This window comes from Chenopodium quinoa, unplaced genomic scaffold (genome assembly GCF_001683475.1).
Source record: "Chenopodium quinoa cultivar QQ74 unplaced genomic scaffold, ASM168347v1, whole genome shotgun sequence".
In the NCBI taxonomy this organism is placed as follows: domain Eukaryota; kingdom Viridiplantae; phylum Streptophyta; class Magnoliopsida; order Caryophyllales; family Amaranthaceae; genus Chenopodium; species Chenopodium quinoa.
Window position 1 is genome coordinate 6833900 of NW_018743252.1, and position 21333 is coordinate 6855232.

Genomic DNA, 21333 nt, shown 5'->3' on the forward strand with positions numbered 1-21333 from the left:
TATTTAAATAAAAACTTAGTAATGAGTAACTATGGAGTCATGTGTTCGAGTCAATCATAATATTGTCAGTGTATGGAATGCTTGTTAGTATCATGCTAGAACTCTTTACTATATTTCGTAACTTATATGTACTCAGCGTTGCTGATTGCGTGCTTTTGTGTATTTTCTTTGGTCATGGCCTTCGCCTTCAATGACCCTGTAATGATCCAATTATTACACTTGTAATATTGGGGAGCAGATTCATCACAGGTTTTTGCATAAACTGTCTTGCATCAGGGTGATGGGATTTGAGTGGAGCGTTGGTTAATTACTTAGCTTATTTCACTTCATAGACTGAGTTTATTTTGACTATAATTTTACTTACTCCCTATTTTATATGGATTTTGAATAAGGGCCTTTATGGTTCCAACTTGTAAGTCTAAAGCCTGATTTTGGTTTTTAGTTTCAAAACTTATATCCTTTTCTTTTAAAAAAAAAACTAAGTCAGTTTTCCGCTGCTGATTTCTGAAACTAGCCTTAACGTTTGAACACGTAGCGGTAGCACTCCAATAATTCTCTCACATGTTTTTACAGGTTACAGGTTATTACAGGTTATGCAGGTTAATACAGGATTTTACAGGTTTTTGTAAAGAGAGAATTATTGGGGTGTTACACTGATTAGGTCCTTTCCCTTTGAATACTTTATTTTTTCCTGCAGACTTAGATTCAACCAAGTTAGCAGAAGAGGAAGAATGATCACGAGATTTAGATTTCACCTGAATTCGGTTCTGTTCCTCGATTTTGATGTGAGAAATTAATTCCTGGAGAGTGAAATCTTTCTGCTAATGCTTCATGGAATGAACGTAGGATTCCCAAGATGGTGGCAGTTTTTCAAGAAGACAATTTGACTGAAATGTCTCACAAATTTTCATACCTTCGACAATAATGTCAGCACATAGAGTTTCATACTCATGAACTTGATTAAGCATAGATTTATCATCAGTCATACGGAAATTTAACCAACGGCTACAAGCATATTTTTTAGTCCCAAAATCATCGGTTACATACTTAGATTTTAGGGCATCCCAAATTTCCTTAGCATTTCTTATATTTGCTATAGATTAAAAACAAAGGTTGAGTCATGTAATGTAAAAGCATTCCACGACAGGTTTTGTTATCCTTAGCAAAATCTCTAACAGAATTCGGAGGGGCAGAGTCAATATCAAGAGCATAATCTACACCAATTTGACCGAAAAATTCCATTTTATCGGACCACATTTTATAATTTTTTCCGTCAAAAGGATCCGTTTTAGACATGTCAGGAATAAAAGCATTAACCATGGAAGAATTCAACGGCACAACAGTAGGAATTTCGAAATCAGCCATAATATGAATATGAAAAAATCGACTTTAGAATGTTAGAAAATAAGGCAAATAACTAAGTAAAACTTATCTCAAAACCGAAGAATAATGTCGTGGCGTGACAAAAATCACTGCCCTAAAGTCGAATTTTCCCCACACACGTACACACGGACTCACAGCAATCGACCCCCAGGGTTACACGACTTCATCCGAACTGTGTACTTCGCAAGGATGAATTGAGAACTCAATAATACAATGCCCGAATAGTGTTTTGAATATTTTTGTGAGAAAATGGGAAAATCCGTGAAGAAGAGGGATTTTTTCTGTGTGTATGAAAACCGAAAGAGCCAAATATTTAAACCGAGAAGAGCAGCATAATCAATGGAAAAAATCTCGGTAATCAGTCAAAGAAAACGGTAAAACGAAGAGATAATTTTGGGGAAGATAATCAGCCAAATTAATTGATTGGTATAATTACGGAGTAAATCAAGGAGACAATCTTTGACTGAATCCACGTAATAACAGTTACAATATCGATGATGATATTGTGACCGTTATCCGAAAGTTTGCATAAAAAATTAGAATCATGTGTAAAATCCAACCCACACCCGCGCACGTGTCACAAACACGAACCGGGCCAGGCGGTGGCGGCGGCGCGCGAGGGGATACCCATATCTAGCCCACACAAACTACTCAAGTATAAACATGAGTGATAGAAATATATAAAGAAGGTAAAATCTCTTTAACTCACCAATGTGGGACTTTGTTCTTTTATTTTGAAGCAACCAATGAGACTATTCAACAATATCTCCAACAGGAGGTTCAGGGGTTCAGGTGAGGGGAGTTCAGTGACTTAAGTGGGGGTGAAGGTGGTGTGGCTAGGCTTGGTGGGGGATGAGGGTGGAGGTGGTGGCTAGGTTGGTGGTTTTTCTTTTTAGTTAAGTTATCTTTTTTCAAAGCTAACCATAGTTAATTTTTTAACTAAATAACACTCATTAACGTCATAAGTGAGATAAATTTCTTAATTGGGATTAGCTTGTATAATAATAATAAAAAAAAAAAAGAAGACCACCAATTCAGTGTCTCATTTTTACAGGGTCACCATTGAGAATTTTCTTTTACTTTATTTATCTATTAAATAAAACAAACAATTTGACCCTACCTAATAAGGATCATTTTCATTAAACACCTTGTCTATTAAAAACCTTTTAAATTTAATCTTGATCCTATTATCACCGGACTATCATTCACAATAGCTAGATTTATTACGGAGATAACTTATATTCTTATATACTCCATACATATAACGAATATAAAATTCTAAACTCAAAATTACCCCGAACCCATCCAAACTCGACTCGATCAAAATATTCAAATTGTACATTGAAAGTAAAACAAGTTACAAGTAACCAGGAATCCAGCGCGTAATTAGCTGCGGTGCATATAAGTGTGAGGCCCATTAGCTAGGACCCATCACCGTCTATATAAACAAGGTGCTGGTCCACTCCACTCCAAACCAATTAAAATAATTTGAGTTACAACTCAAAACTCTCTTACAAAAACAACACAATTCACAACATAAACATTAATCCTTATTTTTCCTATTATACCCCTTAACTCTCTTTCTCTCATTCTTGTCAACTTCACCCACTTTACACCTACGCTCCTCCCTCTCTTTCTCTCTTATATTTTCTCAAAAGAAGAAGAATGGCGGACAAAAAGGTGAATCCGATTGGCAACGCATTGGGTCTGCTTCGTATTCGGGTTAAACGTGGTATTAATCTCGCTGTTCGTGATATTAGCAGCAGTGATCCGTATGTTATCGTTCGTCTTGGTAAACAGGTTTGTACTCGTCAATTACCGTGACAGCTCATATTTTTATTTATTTATTTATTTTAATTTTTTTTTCTGATATCAGTATTTGGGGTCGACTTTTTATGGGTATAAAATTACTTTTGGTCTGGAAAATGCTTCATTTGATTCAGCATTTCACAATTTTGTCCTGTTTAAAAATTAAAACAAGTCATTTGTGTCAATTTTAATGTTAATTCGTATTTGTTTGTCTAATTAATGGGTTATGCTCCATGGAATCATGAATCAAAAAAATAAAATAAAATTAAAAAAAAAAAAAAAGAGCTAAGTTGACTGAAAGATACAAGTATTAAAGAAAGTAAAGGAAGTCACTTTGAATTCTGCTTTAATTATCTTTTGTCAGGCTATCTATAATCAGACCAATAATTAATTATCTTCATAAATTGATTAATTTTATTTGGCGAAAGCGGATGTTAGTATGTTACGGTAACGGACTCATTATGATGTACAGTATTAACATTTTTTGTGTTATTAATTGAAGTCTTCTTAAATTTTGTTTACTATTCGAAAAAATATTACTCCGTACATTTATTATTTTCGTTTTTCATTATGTGCTATTATTGAGTATTTTTTGTAAAACATAACGTAAACGGATATAATACTTTCATTATTCTTTAAGAAAATAACAAAAACATTGTACGAGTATATATCCGCGTTCCATAATTACATTTTTCAGATGAAAATTTAAACATTAATATCAAGACAAGTCTAACATAATATCAAGACGAGTCTAACATATGATAAGTTTGTGAATATACTCTATTAGAAGTGCAAACTTTGCAATATCTAAAGTACTTGTAACAGACTTGTAAAAAAAAAAAAAAAAAAAAAAAAAAAAAAAAAAAAAAAAAAAAAAAAAGGTACTTGTAGCAGAGAAAATATACAATTCTACTTCAACCTTCTAAAGCTTTTTCTTTGAAAAGTTTGATCTTACTAGAATAAAAGACTTTTCCTCTCCTAACCCTGAGCCCTGAGGTCATTGAATTTCAAAGTGGTTAATGACATAATCTGTTGAAATTTCACAAGAATATGAGTACGTATTAAAAATAACCTTAGAGTCCTTAATTTGAATTAATCAACAATAGACATTAAATATATGATTTAACATGTGTATTACCTCATTCTAATTAATTTGAATGACTCGTAACCTGAATATGACCTGAACTAAAATAACTCAAGTTAAATCCAATCCATCTGGCCTCACTTCAGCACGGTGAAATCAGAAAAATTGTTCATCGACGTTACGTACACGTTCCTCTAGTCCTCCTTTATAATGTATGAAGTCATTTAGAGTAGGACACAAAAAAAAAAAAAAAAAAAAAAAAAAAAAAAGAGAGAATTTGGTAAACGCCTTATTTTGACTGAACAATAGTGCCAAAATCTCGATTCTAACTAACTTAGTCGTTTAGTCTGTAAGAGTATTAACAACAATTTCGACCCCTGTTAGTTGCTTATTAACTATGTAGGCAATTAGGTAAATAGATGTTCGTAAAGTGAACTATTGCACCAATAAACAAAAGTGATACTAGTAATGGTTTTGAACTTATTGATGGTTGGTTTTATATCTTGGTTCAATATTAAGTATTAACCCTTGTGTTTTATTTGATTTTTATGGCAGAAACTCAAGACTTGTATCATTAGGAAGTCTCTTAATCCGGAGTGGAATGAAGATTTAACTCTCTGTGTTACGGACCCAAATGAACCAATTAAACTTGTAAGTATTCTGAGCTTAATTCTATAAGCAAATTCATCGTAATTGTTTCATTTTTATTAAAAATCGTAATTGTTTCATAGGTTCATACGTTACATTTCTCTACACGTAAATTTTCAAAATGAACACTCATCATAATTAATGGTGTGATTCATACTTTTTAATTATACTTTCTTGCAAATCCTGGATTCATTTTCTAGAGTTCTGGTTTTTTCTACACAAAACCTTAATCTAAATTTTAGCTGGTGCTGATCATATAGTATATAATATAATCCTATTTAATTAAGGAAACACTCATGTGAAGTCTCAACTACTTAAACACCTTTCTTAGCTTATGCTTAATATATTTTCTACAATTTGGACCCCAACCTTTTTTTCTTTTGTCGTTTAATACCTAACTTATTTTCAAAAATTGATGATTTGATGACAGCTTTTGCCCTTTGTTGTATGTCACCAAGAAAGAAACTTGTAAAAGTTAGTAGCAATACTCTAAATTTAATGTAAACGGAGAGTAGAAAGTTTTTTTGGCCAATAGAACAACTATAGATAATAATGATGTTGACGGAATTTGATATAAAATTCATATTCGTACTACCAATTAATCTAGCTCAAATTAATATTCTTGGTGTACAAGATAAAAGCTAGATCATTTAAGTGGTCACATAAAATGAAATGACAACCCGAGATCTTTGAGGATGATTTTGTACTACAGTTTGGGTGAGGGACTTTAAGACACCCTTGGAAGAATGCACAGGGTGACGGTTATAGTTTGAAACTGATGGAATACGTTGAAAAATAACCAAAGAATTAGTCATCAAGCTTTTGCACCTAATCTAATGTGACTAACTCGTGTTCTTTTTCGTGTTGTTACAGTTTGTTTACGATCATGACACATTTTCCCTGGATGACAAAATGGGAGACGCAGAGTTCGATATCAGTCCATTTTTAGAGGCAGTAAAGTTGAATCTCGAAGATGTTCCAGATAGAACTGTTATCAAGAAAGTGATACCAGACAGGAAAAACTGCTTGGTAGAGGAGAGCTCCATTGTCTGGAAAGATGGCAAAGTTACTCAAAACATGTTCCTTAGACTTCGAAATGTCGAATGTGGTGAAATTGAGCTCCAGTTGCATTGGATTGATCTTCCTAGTACTCGATCTCTGTAATACCCGTAATCTGATCTAGTCCCGGTGGTCTTTTTGTATATATAAAGTGAAATGCCTTATTGCCTTAGCATGTTGGGTAATTGAATCTCATGTATGAGAATGTTATGAATCTAAGTACTATAATCTATATTTAGCTGATAAGTTTTGTATGTAATCAAGAATTTTGAAATTAAGTGATAAGTTATAAAATTAGAACAATTAGTGAATTTTGATGCTCAGTTGTTGATCAAGAATTTTAAACTATGTGATAAGTTATAAAAATAGAACAATTAGTTAATTTTGATGCTAAGATGTTGAAACCTCTTAACTAATCTTATTCTCATATACTATCATTTTCGACATAATGTTAGCTTTTGAATAAATATTGGTGCGCATGTAGTTATTATATGATGGCATAGTGGAAGGCATGTTTGTGACCTACGAAATACTTGAGGAGAAATCATTGAGTTTTATTCATGATGTTTTAACAAATTAAGGGCTTGTTTGTTATCGTTTACTGTTTTCAGTTTTCTGTTTTTTCGAAAAACAAAAACTTAAAAACAGGAAATTAGGGGTTCGTTTGGTATCTCTGGGGTTTTCTGTTTTTTAAAATCATATGATATTTATCATATAATGACTCAAAAATTAGTTAAACTTATCAGAACTATGATAATTTTGAAAACTGACAACAGTACCGAAAAATGAAAATACCTTTTTCTTGTGTTTTGGTTTTTGTTTTCCAAAAAACTGCAAAGTGAAACAAAAAAGATGGCAAACAAGCCTATAGGTTCGTTTGGTATCGCTGTATTTTAAAAACTAATCATGTGATATGTGTCATTTAATAAAACAAAAATGGATCAAACTAGAAAAAGTTGTTTCTATTTTTCTGTTTTCAGGAAAAAATAATTGATCAAACTTATTAAAATCATGATAATTTTGAAAACTGACAACAAAAAAGTGAGGAAAACAACATATTCTAGTTTCCTTTGGGACGAAGGAGTGTCGTTTTCGCGTTTGACTTTTGATTTAGCCAATTACCCTTTGGATAACAATAGTGAAGGAAAAGGGAGGGGAAATAAAAAGAGAGAAGGGAAAGGGAGGTGAGGGGAGGGAGAAGGCGACTTTTTTTTTTTTTTTTTTCTAGATCTCTCCGACAATGGAGGGTTTTGGTTTATTGAAAAGGGAAGGACAACGATATTTCCACTTCCCTCCTTACTTCAGATGTCCCAATAAAGGATGTTGTATCTCTCCTTTTTTTCTTCTATTCTTTTCTCTTTATTTCTCTCTATTCAAACACTAGGTTAAATCCCGTGCAATGCATGTTTGTCAAATAATTATAAAAAAAATTAATTTTACAAGAAAAGTATAAAATATAATTAATTGACTCAACACACATTAACACGATGAAAAATTATATTAAATAATAAAAAAAATTGTTATAAAATAATTAAATTGTTATAACAGACAATTAGAATTTTTAGGAAGTTTAATTAAATTAAATTATTATAATAGGCAAATTTTTATTTTAAGAAGTTTACTTTATATTTTATGTAAAATGAAAGTCATAAATTAGATACAAACATCCTTTTTCTGTAACAATAATTTTTTATAAGAAAGTAATTTTGGAGGAATTTTTTCTAATAATACGCTGTCAAGTGTCGTTCTTAGTTTCACTATTACTTGCATGTAATAGATAGATAGTTTAAGTTAGGGAAAATTCAAGTTTATCTCTGGGATAAACATGGAAATATATCTTCTCTCACAATATATTGTTTTATTTTTATTTTCTTAATAATAAAGTGGCACAGAAATCAATGCATAAAGTTGTGAGAGGAAATTAACTTAAAATGTTAATCTCGGAGATTAACTGGAGCTCTCTCGTTTTAGTTATCGACAGGAATGATGGGTCATGATCATAAAAAAAAAAATGGATGTACAGTTGAGTATTAGATGATTGTTGGACATTTCCCTCCAATGTGAAGAAAGAGCCCACTTAGATTAATTATAATTCCATAAGGCCACATCTCATCTATATATTTGGGCCTATGTAAAGTTAGTTTGTCAGGTCTTATAATGAGACCAAAAGCAAGTAGAAAGGGGTTGACTTTTGTTAGAAAGTGTTGCAACAAACATCCCACCCTCATACAGAAAGAAGGCAGAGAGTTAGAACTTGAGTCCTTCTTGGTGCAGTTTCAGTCTAGCCATCCGATCCAGACCCGGACGTTCTTCGATCGACGCCAAAATTTGACACGTTCTTGGCTTCTTGCCTTCCCAACCTACAGGACGTTTTTCCAAAGTGAGCCAATTTTGGCAAATATTAACCAAAATGGTTCCGTGGCAAAAGTATTTACCAAACTAAGGTTCCAGGCTAAAACGCTGTCTCGGTCAGCGTTTTATGCCTGGGTTTTTTTTTAAAAAAAATCAACCTAAAAACGCTGTATGGGACAGCGTTTCTGTCGTTTTTTTTTCCTGCACCAGCGTATTTCATCCTTTCATTTCCTCGTCCTTCATTCTCAAACCCCTTCTTTCCCAAACTCTAACTTAATCCCCCTTTCTCTCATACTGTGCTCCTCCGTATAGACCGCCGCCGGCGCCGCCACCTCCACCGTCGCCCTCCGTGTAGCCCACTATACACTCCCCTCACCCTGAAATAGGTATTCATTCAACTTTCTTTGTGTTTTAAATTCTAGGGTTTATGTTGGTGATTTCTAATTTTTTTGGAATTGGGTTAAAATGTTGATGAGGTTGAGTTGTTAGTGTTAAAAATGTTGAATTTTTAGTGTTGGTATTGTTGAATTATTAGTGTTGGTAATTGTTGAATTGTTAGTGTTGATAATGGTAGTGTTGATATTGTTAGTGTTGATAATAGTTTGGATAATGTTGAATTGTTGTTGTTGGTTTTGTTGAAAATTGATGACAATGGTTGATAATTATTAGGTTTTGAACAATTGTAATTACCTACATTGTTGTGTAATAATGGTGATTTAGGGGTTCTTAGTAGTTAATTTGTATAGTATGTAAAAAAATTTTGTTTGATTGTGGTGATTTAGGGATGATTTAACGGCTTTACGTAAAATGTGTTTTGGTTGTTATGTAGAATATGGCTGGACAAAATGTAGCGTTGTTATGTCGATGGGGAGGTGAAATTTTGTGTAATGGATCAAATGTGGAGTACAGTGGAGGGAATATGGACCTTATAACACTTGAACCGAACATGACTGTGACTGATCTGATGAATGAGGTTCACAGTTGTATTGGTTCAAACCCTATGACTGGTGAACTGAACCTTAAAATGAGGTGTGATACTCGTCATGGGGTGCAAGTGTTACCTGTCTCTACGAACAGACACATTTGAAAGGTTTGAGGAGCATGGTAGGAATGAAGGGTTTTCCCAATGAGATATATGTAGAAACAGTGCCTAAATGTACCCAACAAAGTACTCGGGCAGAACAGCAAGCTACATATGTCTCTGATTACAACACCGCGTCCTTCCAAGAGCCCGCAAACCACATTCCATCGAATGCATATGGGATGGGTTCTTTCACTCGAATGATGCAGGACGACCAATTTCACTTGCCTTTTAGTTCTCATATAGCTTCACCAGTACATGCGGGGGGACGCGTGATAGTGTTCGTCCAGCCTGCTCCGTCGTCATCGAACACCGTGGCATCTTCGCCGATGCAATTGCATAGCTACTCTCCTATGCAAGGTGATGATGGTTCACGGTTTCGAGAAGAGCCAAATCATTTTGATGATGTTGTGAATAATGAATTTTCGGTGTATGATGTGTATGCGGAAATGGATGATGAGGACGAGAACGGAGACGGGGATGATGAACCTACACAGGTGGAAGATGGTCAGCCGTTGGTTAGAACTCCCATACCTTGGTTCAGTGAGGTACCCGAGAACTATGAAGTTGATCAGTATTGGGCCGAATCGGGTAGCCACACCTCTTTTGTTCCCGGGGGAGAATTTGAGAAGGGAATGTATTTTGAGAGCAAGAAACTGCTTCAAGAAATGGTGAAGATGTATTCTATTCAGAGGAATCAATTCTACACCACAGTGACCTCGAATGATGGTGTCCTACATCTGCGATGCAAGAACAAATGTGGTTGGATGCTACGGGGTACCAAATCGAGTGAGCACTCACGTGGTTTTACCATAGTCACGTACAAAGGCCCGCATCGGGAGACATGTGTCAGTGAAGTACTATCTAATGATCACCCACACTTGGATTCGTCCGTAATAGCCGAGTACGTGAAGTCCTTTGTGCGGAAAGATCCTTCGTTGAAAGTGGAATTCATACAGGAACTGATCTCGAAGCAATTTCATTTCGATGCCCCGTATCGACGAGCGTGGTATGCCAAGGAGAAAGCTATAGCTGAGATATTTGGGGATTGGGAGAGTTCATATGGAAAACTTCCCCACTTCATGCAAGCACTCCTACGGTCGAACCCGGGAACATGTGTCGTATGGAAACACAAAGCTTTAGTGGATGGTGTATACTACAGCAACATGGAAGTGTTTGAACGAGTGTTTTGGGCCTTCGGTCCTTGTATACATGGCTTTAAACATTGTATGCCTGTTATCTGTATCGATGGGACGCACTTGTACGGGAAGTATAAAGGAACACTGTTGGTTGCTACGAGTGTTGATGCAAGCTTCCAAGTATTTCCTATTGCATTTGCGGTGGTTGAAGGGGAAAACACTTCCAGCTGGTCTTGGTTCCTAGGTTGTATTCGAGATCGTGTCACGCAACGGGATGGCCTTTGTGTTATTTCTGATCGGCATCCTGGGATCATTGCAGCAATGAATGATCCCAATGTTGGATTCACCCAGCCCCGAGCGCATCACAGGTTTTGTGTCCGCCACATAGCCTCTAACTTGAAGACTCACGTGCGAAGTAACGATATGAGAGACATGTTCAAGGCCGCTGCGTACCAAAGGCAAGAAAGAAAACTTCAAGCTGATTTGTGTTTCATTGGTGAGGCCTGTCCCAAGGCCATTGAGTACATTGCTCAAGTCCCGTTCCCTATGTGGTCTCTGTTTCACGACAGTGGTCGCAGGTATGGTATATGTACTACTAACTTCTCGGAGACATTCAACAATGTGCTGAAAGGAGCTCGGTTTCTACCGATTATGTCCCTTGTCGAGTTAACCTTCCACAGAGTTAACAAGTATTTCACTTTGAGAAGGGAGTCTTCTGAGGCTAGGTCTGATCAGGGACTTCCATACCCCTTAAAGGTCACTGCCATCCTCGAGAAGAACACCGCTAAAGCCAGATATCATAGAGTGGATGCCTATAACCGGCGATTGCATATTTACCAAGTGACAACAGAGAGGGGAGAGAGAGTTGGTAATAAAGGAGGCCACAAGCATACGGTGAACTGGCAGTTGAGAACGTGTACGTGCAACAAACCGAAGATATTCCACCTCCCATGTTCTCATGTGCTAGCAGCCTGTGCTACATACTCACTATCAGAACGGCCTTGGGTGGACCCTCTGTTGCAGTCGGCCGCCTACATGAACACCTATGCACCACACTTCTGGCCGATCCCCTGCGAGACAACCTGGGCACAGTGGGCACAGTACGTAGGCCCTAAAATCATTCCGGACGGCACAATGATACGTGGAAAAGGTCGTCCAAAGTCGAAGCGCATACGCAATGAGATGGATGACAGCAACCGGCCCCCAACCAAATGCAGCCGTTGTCACCAACAAGGTCACAACCGCACTACTTGTCCATCTAGACCAACATAGGACCTAAGTGTATATGTGTTATTTGATATAGTAGTATGTAGTGGTGTTATTTTGATGAAACAGTTATAATTTTCTACATTATGTGTTATTGTGTTCAATTCGATGAATTTTATTTTGTACGTTGGATGTTCGAGATTTCCTGTTTATGCCTTTCAATCGAAATTAGTATTCAATATATTGTGTTAGTGTTTGGTGTGTAACGTTATCAATGAACAGATATCATGGACGTACAAGATAGGACACCCGGACCTGTTGACCCTTCTGTCCTGACACTACAGGACACCCATCGGAGCGTCGACGTATGGAACCTGACGGTAATGATTCATCTTTAACGTTTTTGGATTCTTTGATGTACTATCTTTTGTTACTTATAAATGCTCCTGTGTTTTCAGGGTGACGTAGCGAAGCCACTACAGTGCAGGCACTACAGGACCCCATGGGTTGTCCATGATCGCTGCCTTGAGTACGTGACGTACGCTGGCTTTGGCGGTGTACATCGCTTGGGATTCAGGGAGATCGACCGACACCTTGTCACGGCATTAGTGGAGAGATGGAGGCAAGAGACGCACTCCTTCCACCTACCAGTTGGGGAGGCGACTGTGACATTGCGGGACGTGGCAATACTTACGCGCCTTCCAGTACAGGGGACTGCGGTGACGGGATCATTTCTAGTCGATCCCGTTGGATTGGTTGTGCGGGTTCTCGGGGTGTAGCTGGGTCCCAACGATGTTAGGGGCTCCGCCTTGAGGACGGTCTGGTTACGAGATACTTTCCAGGGCTTGCCTGCGGAGGCCGATGACGCCACAGTACAGAGATACGCTCGAGCGTACTTGTTCTTCCTCATATCCGGCGTGTTGTTCGGCAACAAGAGCGGGAGCCACTTGCAGCTTATTTACCTACAGCTGTTGGACCACGACTGGGAGCATATCCGTGGATACAACTGGGGTAGTGCCTCTTTGGCGGTGTTGTATCACCAACTTTGCAGAGCCTCACGGAGTGGTGCGCTCGAGATTGGAGGACCTCTATTTGTGCTTCAGGTATACTACGTATATTATCACAAGCGAATTATGCAATGAGTAATGTCATATTTAACATAGTTTTGTGTTTTGCTATTGAAGCTATGGGCTTGGGAGCACATCCACGTAGGAAGACCAGGTAGGCCTGCTGTACATCGTCCGGGGCGACAGGACCAGGATGACCAGTATGAGCCGTACATCGCTCCGCCTCGCCCTGCAGCTGATGAGGCTTACGGTTGCAGGTTTGTAACATGTGTCATTTTTTTCCCATATACGATTTCATTTTGTAAACATACTTACCAAATTTGTTGCCCCAGGTGGATGGTCCCCATACTCACACAGGCACATGTGGCGACGGGTCTCCCATACTACCGAGACGCCCTTGATCGACTCACTGAGGATCAGGTACAAACTCTGAAGACATTTGTAATCATTTAGGTACTGTGTATACTGATTGTGGACTAACTTATTTAGGATGTGTTATTGCAGATCACATGGGATCCGTATGTACCGGAGTTGGTAGATGTCATGCCTGCACATCTACTGGAGCATCAGGGAGAGTGGCGTGCCCGGGTCCCCCTGATCTGTTTCGAGGTTGTGGAGAGTTACCTACCTGACCGCGTCATGCGACAGTTCGGATTGCAGCAGCTTATTCCCCAGAACTGTGACACTGTCGTGCGCCTTCACGACATTGACCGTCGGGGAAAGACGGAGACAAACTGGGCACTGGAGCATTGGCAGTATCTTTAGCTATGGGAGCAGCGGTTGGGTCATGTCGTTCAGGGTTATCCCATGTAGGGCGTTATGGATCATGACGATCCGTACATGGTGTGGTACAGGCTTATCACACGCCGTTTCATCAACCCCAGCTACACACCACCGTCCACCCATTACCACCCGGCACATGACGTCATTAGCGGATATGTGAGTTCCTTTAACTATACTTATCATCCTCATTTTTTAACTTTTTTAAATATCATGTACTTGACTGGTCGATGATTACTACAGGCGGCGGATATGGTGGCGATGTATGATGCACTGTCCCTCACCCTTACAGACGGACCCACCAGAGCCCAGGTCCAGCGGATGCGAGATATGTCCGCGACTTCCTTACGCAGACATGGTCACGGTCATCTCATCCAACAGCGGGACGGTGATGATGGTCACTCCATCCATTCGCGGTTCGACCCCGGCCAGAGTAGCAGTGGAGGTGATCCTACGTCGCACACAGAGGCAGAGGAGTACATCTTCCACAGTTCTGCACCCTTCAGAACCCAGGAGGACGCATCGTCCAGCCAGCTCACTCCCCCCCCCCCCCCGCGCCGGAACCCATTCACCACCATTCACCATTACACTCGGCGTCGTCCAAGACGAAGGGACGACAGTGAGGCTAGGGAAGGGTTACACCAAATTGATGAGTAGCGAACGTATTGTATCATTGTTTTGTCCTTTTTCCTGGAATGTTGTATATAACGATTGCATTATCAATATAAGACATGCTGGTTGAATGAATCTGTTTGTGTTTTGAAGTTTTGTTTGCTTATTTATCCAAATCGGATTTATGTCAGTCAAAATAGATCCTTCAGGGCTAATGTACGTTAAACAACAGACATTTGGAATCCATAGTCGAAAATGGGGAAGAAAGGATGGCCCGTGGTGGTTAATGTGGTTGTTCATGGTGGTTTTAGTGTTGTTGGTTGTGGTGGGTGGTTATCGACGGTTGTTGAATGGTTGGGGTTGGTGGTGGAGCTGGTTGAAGTGTTGTTGGAGGTCAAAAGTGGTGGCAGATGGTGGTCGATGGTGGGGGTTGTTGGTGGATTGTGGTGGCAAGAATCATGGCAGGGGGTGGTGGGTGGGGGCAGAAGAAAGTGGCAGATCAGTGGCAAAAGGCTGATTCTGCTGCTGTTTTGCACACCAGCAGAGAAACGATGTCCCAGACAGCGTTTTAGGTTGAAAATAAGACGCTGTCTGAGACAGCGTTTTAGGTACAAGGAAGTTTGTACATAAAGCGCTGTCTGGGACAGCGTCTTTGGTATAACTGTTTTTGTTTTTTAAAAACATTTTTATAAATAAAAGGCAATTACAAAAATTTAAAAAAAACGACAGAAACGCTGTCCCAGACAGCGTTTTTAGGTTGATTTTTTTATAAAAAAAACCCAGGCATAAAACGCTGACCGAGACAGCGTTTTAGCCTGGAAGCTTAGTTTGGTAAATACTTTTGCCACGGAACCATTTTGGTTAATATTTGCCAAAATTGGCTCACTTTGGAAAAACGTCCAGAGAAAATGCTACAGATGAGTTTCCGCTTTTGATTGTGTATTTTATGTACATTTTTCCCAACAAAGATTATGACCCTAAATTAATCAAAATCCTCCCACATCACAACACACCTAGATGATATTATATTAAACAAAATCTACTCAATTTAGCATTTTACACAAACAAGCCTAAAAAGTTATCACAATCAAAAATTTGAAAACGACTCGGTAACCATTTTTTTTTTTTTTTTTTTTTTTTTTTTTTTTTTTTTGACAAAAGCAAATGATATTAATAAAATCAGAGTTTACAACATACAAAATAAAACCTAAACCTTACTATATGGCTTTTAACATTTAAGCCATTCCAACTTTCGACACTAAAAACCAAGATACATAACTAGAGTTGGCCGAAAAAGTTGCGAATCAGGACCTCTTTATAGGCCAAAGAGCGGATACCTAGTGGGTTGGTGAAGTTGAATTAGAGTTGAACACTAGTTTCCCTTAACCCATGTTCAATGATTGTATTTCTTTTTCCTAAGGAGTATTGTAGGCTCCATAACAGTTGACCTACCTTAGCACGTGTGAATCGAATGTGCATGGCAATTGTTGACATTATATCAAATGGGACAAGGGACAAAATAATGAGCCGCCAACAAGTTTTTAAGAAAAATCGTTGGTGGTTCATTAACGAAAGGGTCAAAAGGCAACCGCGATATAAATCTGAAGGCAACAATGATTTGATAAATGAAGATTATCACCCCATTGACAGTCTATGAGATTGTTAACTCCATATGGTCTCGAAACACAAGAGGAATTTGGGAATTATGGTACGGAATTGAGTCAAGAAGTCAAATGCCCATATTGGCATCTACTTTGTTCTTATTGTGACATGTATTATTTGCCATCGAAAAGACATACAAATAAAGATTCAATTCGCTCCAAACTATAATATGTTTAGTCGATTATTGAATATTAATGCACACGAAAAATTGTTTAAAATATTGATCACTTGATTAAACAATATAATAAGATTATTAACGGGTTCTTAAACCAGTTGTCCATATTATCTTATATATTAGTCATAGTATTCAAATACATATGTTGATTAATATACTATATGATGATCATGTAATTAATGCAATAATATATAGCAAATAACATTGAATTGGAAGCAACTAAGCATGCAAGAATATAAGAAATAAATCAAAGTATTGACATTAATATAAGTATATAAGATAATTAATCTACAAGAAAATAGTTAAATTTCATACTTTGAATGCGCACTTTAAAGGCTACAACATGAATAGATCGTTAGTCAACTCTAATAAAAATATAAATCGAAAGAATTGAATTAAACTAAAAAATGAAATTGAATTCATCCCATAAGATTGTACCTTTCATGCTTTGTCTTAAGGTAAAACTTCAAGTTTTGTTTTAGACTTTTGAATCACTTGAGTTGTGATTGAAATTGAACTAGAGAAATTGAAATAGAACACCAGATTATCACGTCTGGGTTCCTTGGAGGTTGATGTTTAATTTGATGCATTGAATAAACTATAAAAGCTAGAGTTATTTAAAATTTAATGAGGCGAATAATAAGAATAAAAAATAAAGATGAGTAATTTGTGTAACCTGCGAGCAGATTCATGTGTCCCCCGTGTTGAATTTGCCGATTTTAAAATCATCATAACATTTGGCCCCGGACTTGAAATAAGACATATAATACATCGTTGAAAAGCTTTAGAAATCTTATTTCTAAATCGAATTGGAATCAGAACAAGTTGTTTTGTAATTTTAAGCTATGACCGAAATAGTGTAATGGTGTCGATTTTGGGCTCGATTTAACATTTTGCTCATATCTCCTTCATGCTTATTATGATGTATCATTGGAAAGATGATTTTAAGGGCTATCCATCCATATAAGTTTAATTTCATATAAAAAATTTAAAGTTCGGAAATCAGGTAAGCTTATTTCAGGCTAAGATTTACGGATTTTGAACTAAACAAAGGGGTTTAGGCTTAATTAAAAGGATTAAATGATTTCAAAAAAAGACTGATGGCCGGGTTAGAATAAAGTGGCTTGGGTTTGAACAAGAGTTTATTCAAGCAATCTCTAGGTTCATTACACAACCCAAAGCCAATTAGGCGGTGATACACATTTCATTATCAAGCTTTATTTAGGGAGATTTATTTTTGTGTCTACAAGTATATATTTGTAGACCCCTAAAACTGTCTCCTCGACCAAAACTCAGTGATAATAAACCTTTCGCCGCCATTTGATTCGAGTAGATTATTAGATCAAATGAACACTTGATTCTTGCTTAAAATTCCAAGCCATTTCCATTTCTTATCATCCTCCTAAGCCATTCTATCCTTTTTTCATATCCCAAACACTTTTTCTAGCCCAAAATCCATAAACCTTAACCTCATTTTCTCTTTTCATAACCACAGTCCAAAACTGAGCAAAATTATGCAAATATTATATGGTTAGGTATCTTTTGAAATAAACTTTTCAATGATATATCATAAGCCCAATTCCGAGTTATAACGACAAAGATATGAATGAAATACCAAACGGTCCAAAACTGACCTTTGCACTATTTTGACTATATATTAAAATCTAGAAAAGATATTGACTTGATTTCAATTGGGTTAGAAAGTAGATTTTTAGAGCTTTCAAATGATATATTATATGCCTTAATATGTGATGAGCCTATCTTATATGCATTTTTATTCCCCGTCCCACGTTCATATTTGTGCTTATTTAAGCTCTGCGGAGCTATTTTTATTACCAATATATGTTTTCTAGTGTTTTTGTAGAGTTGGTATGATAATTTCCAAGCTTATTAAACCACTACGAATATATTAGAGTCGGATTGTATTTTATGACTGATTATTTTAAGCTCAAGACCGTGCTAAATAAATTTAATTCGGTGATTAAGGGCTCGATTTGGCAAAGGATTAACTCTACAAGCTACCAATTAAAGTGCTAGTCCGAATAGAGTAATAAAAGATAAGGCTCAAGCTTGGCCCAAAGTAAAAAGAAGCCCAGAACCAAGAGAAGTTAGCTACTAGGCGGTATTAAATAGCGGGCCCGATCAGGCGGCCCAATTCCCGATCGGGAGAGTGTGCTGCAAGCCTTATCTTAGTCGGTTTTGTCATGTTATTAGGCCTATATAAATACTACGATTTGGGCAGCTTTTGGAGGGAGGTTGATGTCATGTTATTATTCTTTTAGTTTAGTTTTTTAGGAGCAACTTTTATTTGTTTGCAATTGACTTAGTTTTGGTTTATTAGTTTTTGAGTTCTTTATTTGCAGCTTTTCTTTAACTACGATACTTTTAGATTTCATTAGTTAGGCATCAGCTTTAGAATTTTTGTTCAGCTTCGTAATTTTGTAGTTTCATTGCTATTACTTTTATTAATACCTTTTCTTTTGCTTTTGTTTAATTTTATTGTTTCGTATTTGTTTCGTTATTATTGTCTTTATTATGCTTATTTAATTGCTTTGGTTAGTTTAGTTTTAATTGTGCACGACTAGTTTAATTCTAGGGTTCTTGGGGATCCATGAATAATACGAAGGGATGATTTATTATTGTTGATTGTTAATGTTGTGGTTAATTTCCTATTGATTGTTATAATGCTACGCAATTGGATTTGCGCAGGTTTAATTGTATGAGTAACGCAATATTGATTCGAGATTCGACAGATGAGAATTAATATTAAGGCCTAGTTTCAATAGGTAGAATTAATTTATAAATGGTTAAGTCAAGATTCGAGAGATGCGATTTAATACCGCTAAGTTAATTATGTGATTGTAATACGTAGCGAAAGCCCTTTATAATCTGGTTAATTTATGTATTGATAATTGATTGTTGTCTTTCATCCCGAAATATTATTTATTGGTGAACCTATGACCCTAGGCTTTTTGTTATTGATTATTCCCTTAGTTTAATTATTGTCGTAGTATATTTCTCACAAAAATACTCGTTTCTTGATAATTTAGATTATAATAATTTATTAGAAATAAAAGAACATTGTTTCCCTGCGGATTCGACCCTACTTCCCTATTTATTTTAGTTAGTATTTTTAGGAATTACTTTTAATTAGGTGATACGACTTTATCCTGTCAATATGAATTCGAGATAAAAAAAATTATGATAAAAACAAAACCTACAAAAACAAAATATTTCCAAACTAAATAAGGAAAATTACTTTAACATTGAAGTCTAATAGACGATCATAATTATTTAGGGAAATTTGCCAAGAATAATACCACCTTTCAGCCATCTTCCAATAATGGAACCACCTTTGATTTATCTCAAAATAACACGACCTTTGACACCAATTGATTAGGGGATTTTTATCCACCAATCACCGTCTGACAAGTGGACCAACCAGGTTCCGCCACGTGTCCTTCACGTAGGCCAATAGGAGCCTGCCACGTGTCAATCACAGATACGTCCTCTACGGACCAATTGAGACACGCCACGTGTCCACCCATGCCAAATGGGAAAACCGGCCAACAAGGCCCAATCCTGTCTAGAGGTCCGGTCAGCCCTAGGTTTACCCTAAACCTAGAGAGTGGCACGCTTCTCAAGACTATAAATACTTAATTAATCCTCATTAATTAAGGAGAGGAAGAGAACATCAGGCAATTGAGAGAGCAATTGATCAAGCAACTAATCTCAACCTGAAGAACGGAACAGAACAGAAACATTACGGAACACTAATAACCGGCTAATCTCGCAAACAAAGCAGATTACCAACATTAAACACTCTCACCTAGAGAGATCTTATTGCTTTAATTTCCGTATTAATTACTCCTTAATCAGGTACTAACTTGATCGTTGGAGGCGGAGCTCTCAGGAGTCTCCGTTATTTTGCAGGTACAGGCGTCCGGTTCCAGTCTCAGAATTGTAACTCTCCCGCAGGACATCAGAAAACCCCGAAACATTTGGCGCCGTCTGTGGGGAGAGTACTTCAGAGATGGCATCCAAGTCTGTACCGACTCCTGAAGAGAGGCGTCCCCTAAACGACCCTCAAGTTCAGTCGGACCATGACACCGAAAGTGAATTTGAAGTTGAAACTCATACAGCTCCAGACGGGACCCTAAGGGCCCGACGTACCCGTCATACCGAAAGGAGGGAACGGGAGCATCTTCAAACAGGAAGCGAGCCAGCAGGCGCACCGCCTGCTCGGCAACAGCCGACTGATGGGTCTGCTCCCATCACAAGGAACGAACTCATGACCTTCATGAGGGACTTCAAGGGAGAGATCCAAGAGTTGATCAACAAAAAGCCGCCTGCTTCAGTCAAAGAGCAGTCGGCCAAGAAACCTTCCACTTCACTGAAGAGGAAGCCAGTTCAAGGGCGAGAGGCGACTCCTCATCCTAAATCAAAGAAGCAGGAGCCACATGCTCTTGATTTCACAAAATTCCGTTATCCTACGGGAAATAGGAAACCGGTTCGTCATATTCAGGCGGACGGGTCAAAGCAAACATTCACAGATGCTCGGCTACTGCTAGAGCAGAAGAAGAGTGACCGATTGTCCGAGTCGGCCTCTACTTCAGACTTTCAAGACAGTTTGCGAAATGCCTCGATGAGGCATACTCAGTCGTACCATGAGAGTCAGTCAGGCGGCACCTCCCGTCAGTCCGGCTTTCATAGTGCCCAGGCGGTACCAAACTTACCATTTGTGCCGCAACAACAGTATTTTATGCAGCCACCTCCATTTGGTGGACCTGCAGCAAAAAACGTCCAACCTATGGACTGGCAGCTACGGTTGCTTAGACTTGGTGAACAGCCGACGGCCTTCTCCAAGGAAATTACTGAAGCCGCTCAGCCGGCCAAAGTAAAAAATGTACTAGTAGGCGCCTATGACGGCACTACTAACCCAGAAGACCATCTGATGGCATTCACCAACCTGATGTATCTTCAAGGGTTGGATGATCCCACTTGGTGCAAGTGTTTCCCAGCGACTCTCAAGGGAATCGCACAGCAATGGTTCGGCAACCTGCCGACTGGTTGTGTAAACAGCTTCAGGACGCTTGCTTACTTATTTGCCTCCAACTTCGCCATGAACATCCCTGCGAAGAAAACGACCCTTGATTTGGGAACAATTCAGCAGGGCGAGAAGGAGGGGCTTCGTTCTTACATCAGGCGGTTCAACCTGATGAGAATACAGATTCAAGGGTTACCGGATGAGGTAGCTTATACTGACTTTTTTAGAG

General features: G+C 37.9%; 2 protein-coding genes across 2 annotated transcripts; both read left to right on the forward strand.

Annotated features, from left to right (window-relative positions):
* The first annotated feature begins 2847 nt into the window (after positions 1-2847).
* On the forward strand, positions 2848-6306 carry LOC110735126 (GTPase activating protein 1-like). The gene is made up of 3 exons (XM_021915276.1): positions 2848-3183; positions 4832-4927; positions 5798-6306. The coding sequence occupies exons 1-3, from the start codon at positions 3049-3051 to the stop codon at positions 6086-6088; spliced, it is 522 nt and encodes a 173-aa protein (XP_021770968.1). The 5' UTR covers positions 2848-3048; the 3' UTR covers positions 6089-6306.
* Positions 6307-9445: 3139 nt separating this feature from the next.
* On the forward strand, positions 9446-11827 carry LOC110734912. The gene has a single exon (XM_021915038.1). The coding sequence runs from the start codon at positions 9446-9448 to the stop codon at positions 11825-11827; it is 2382 nt and encodes a 793-aa protein (XP_021770730.1).
* Positions 11828-21333: the final 9506 nt, after the last annotated feature.

What these genes read in the sequence shown, in the direction of transcription:
- LOC110735126 (XM_021915276.1), top strand. Translation starts at nt 3,049, where the DNA reads ATGGCGGACAAAAAGGTGAATCCGATTGGCAACGCATTGGGTCTGCTT. An exon ending in TCGTTCGTCTTGGTAAACAG is followed by an intron (nt 3,184 to 4,831) that starts GTTTGTACTCGT and finishes TTTTTATGGCAG; the next exon opens with AAACTCAAGACTTGTATCAT. An exon ending in CAAATGAACCAATTAAACTT is followed by an intron (nt 4,928 to 5,797) that starts GTAAGTATTCTG and finishes GTGTTGTTACAG; the next exon opens with TTTGTTTACGATCATGACAC.
- LOC110734912 (XM_021915038.1), top strand. Translation starts at nt 9,446, where the DNA reads ATGAAGGGTTTTCCCAATGAGATATATGTAGAAACAGTGCCTAAATGT.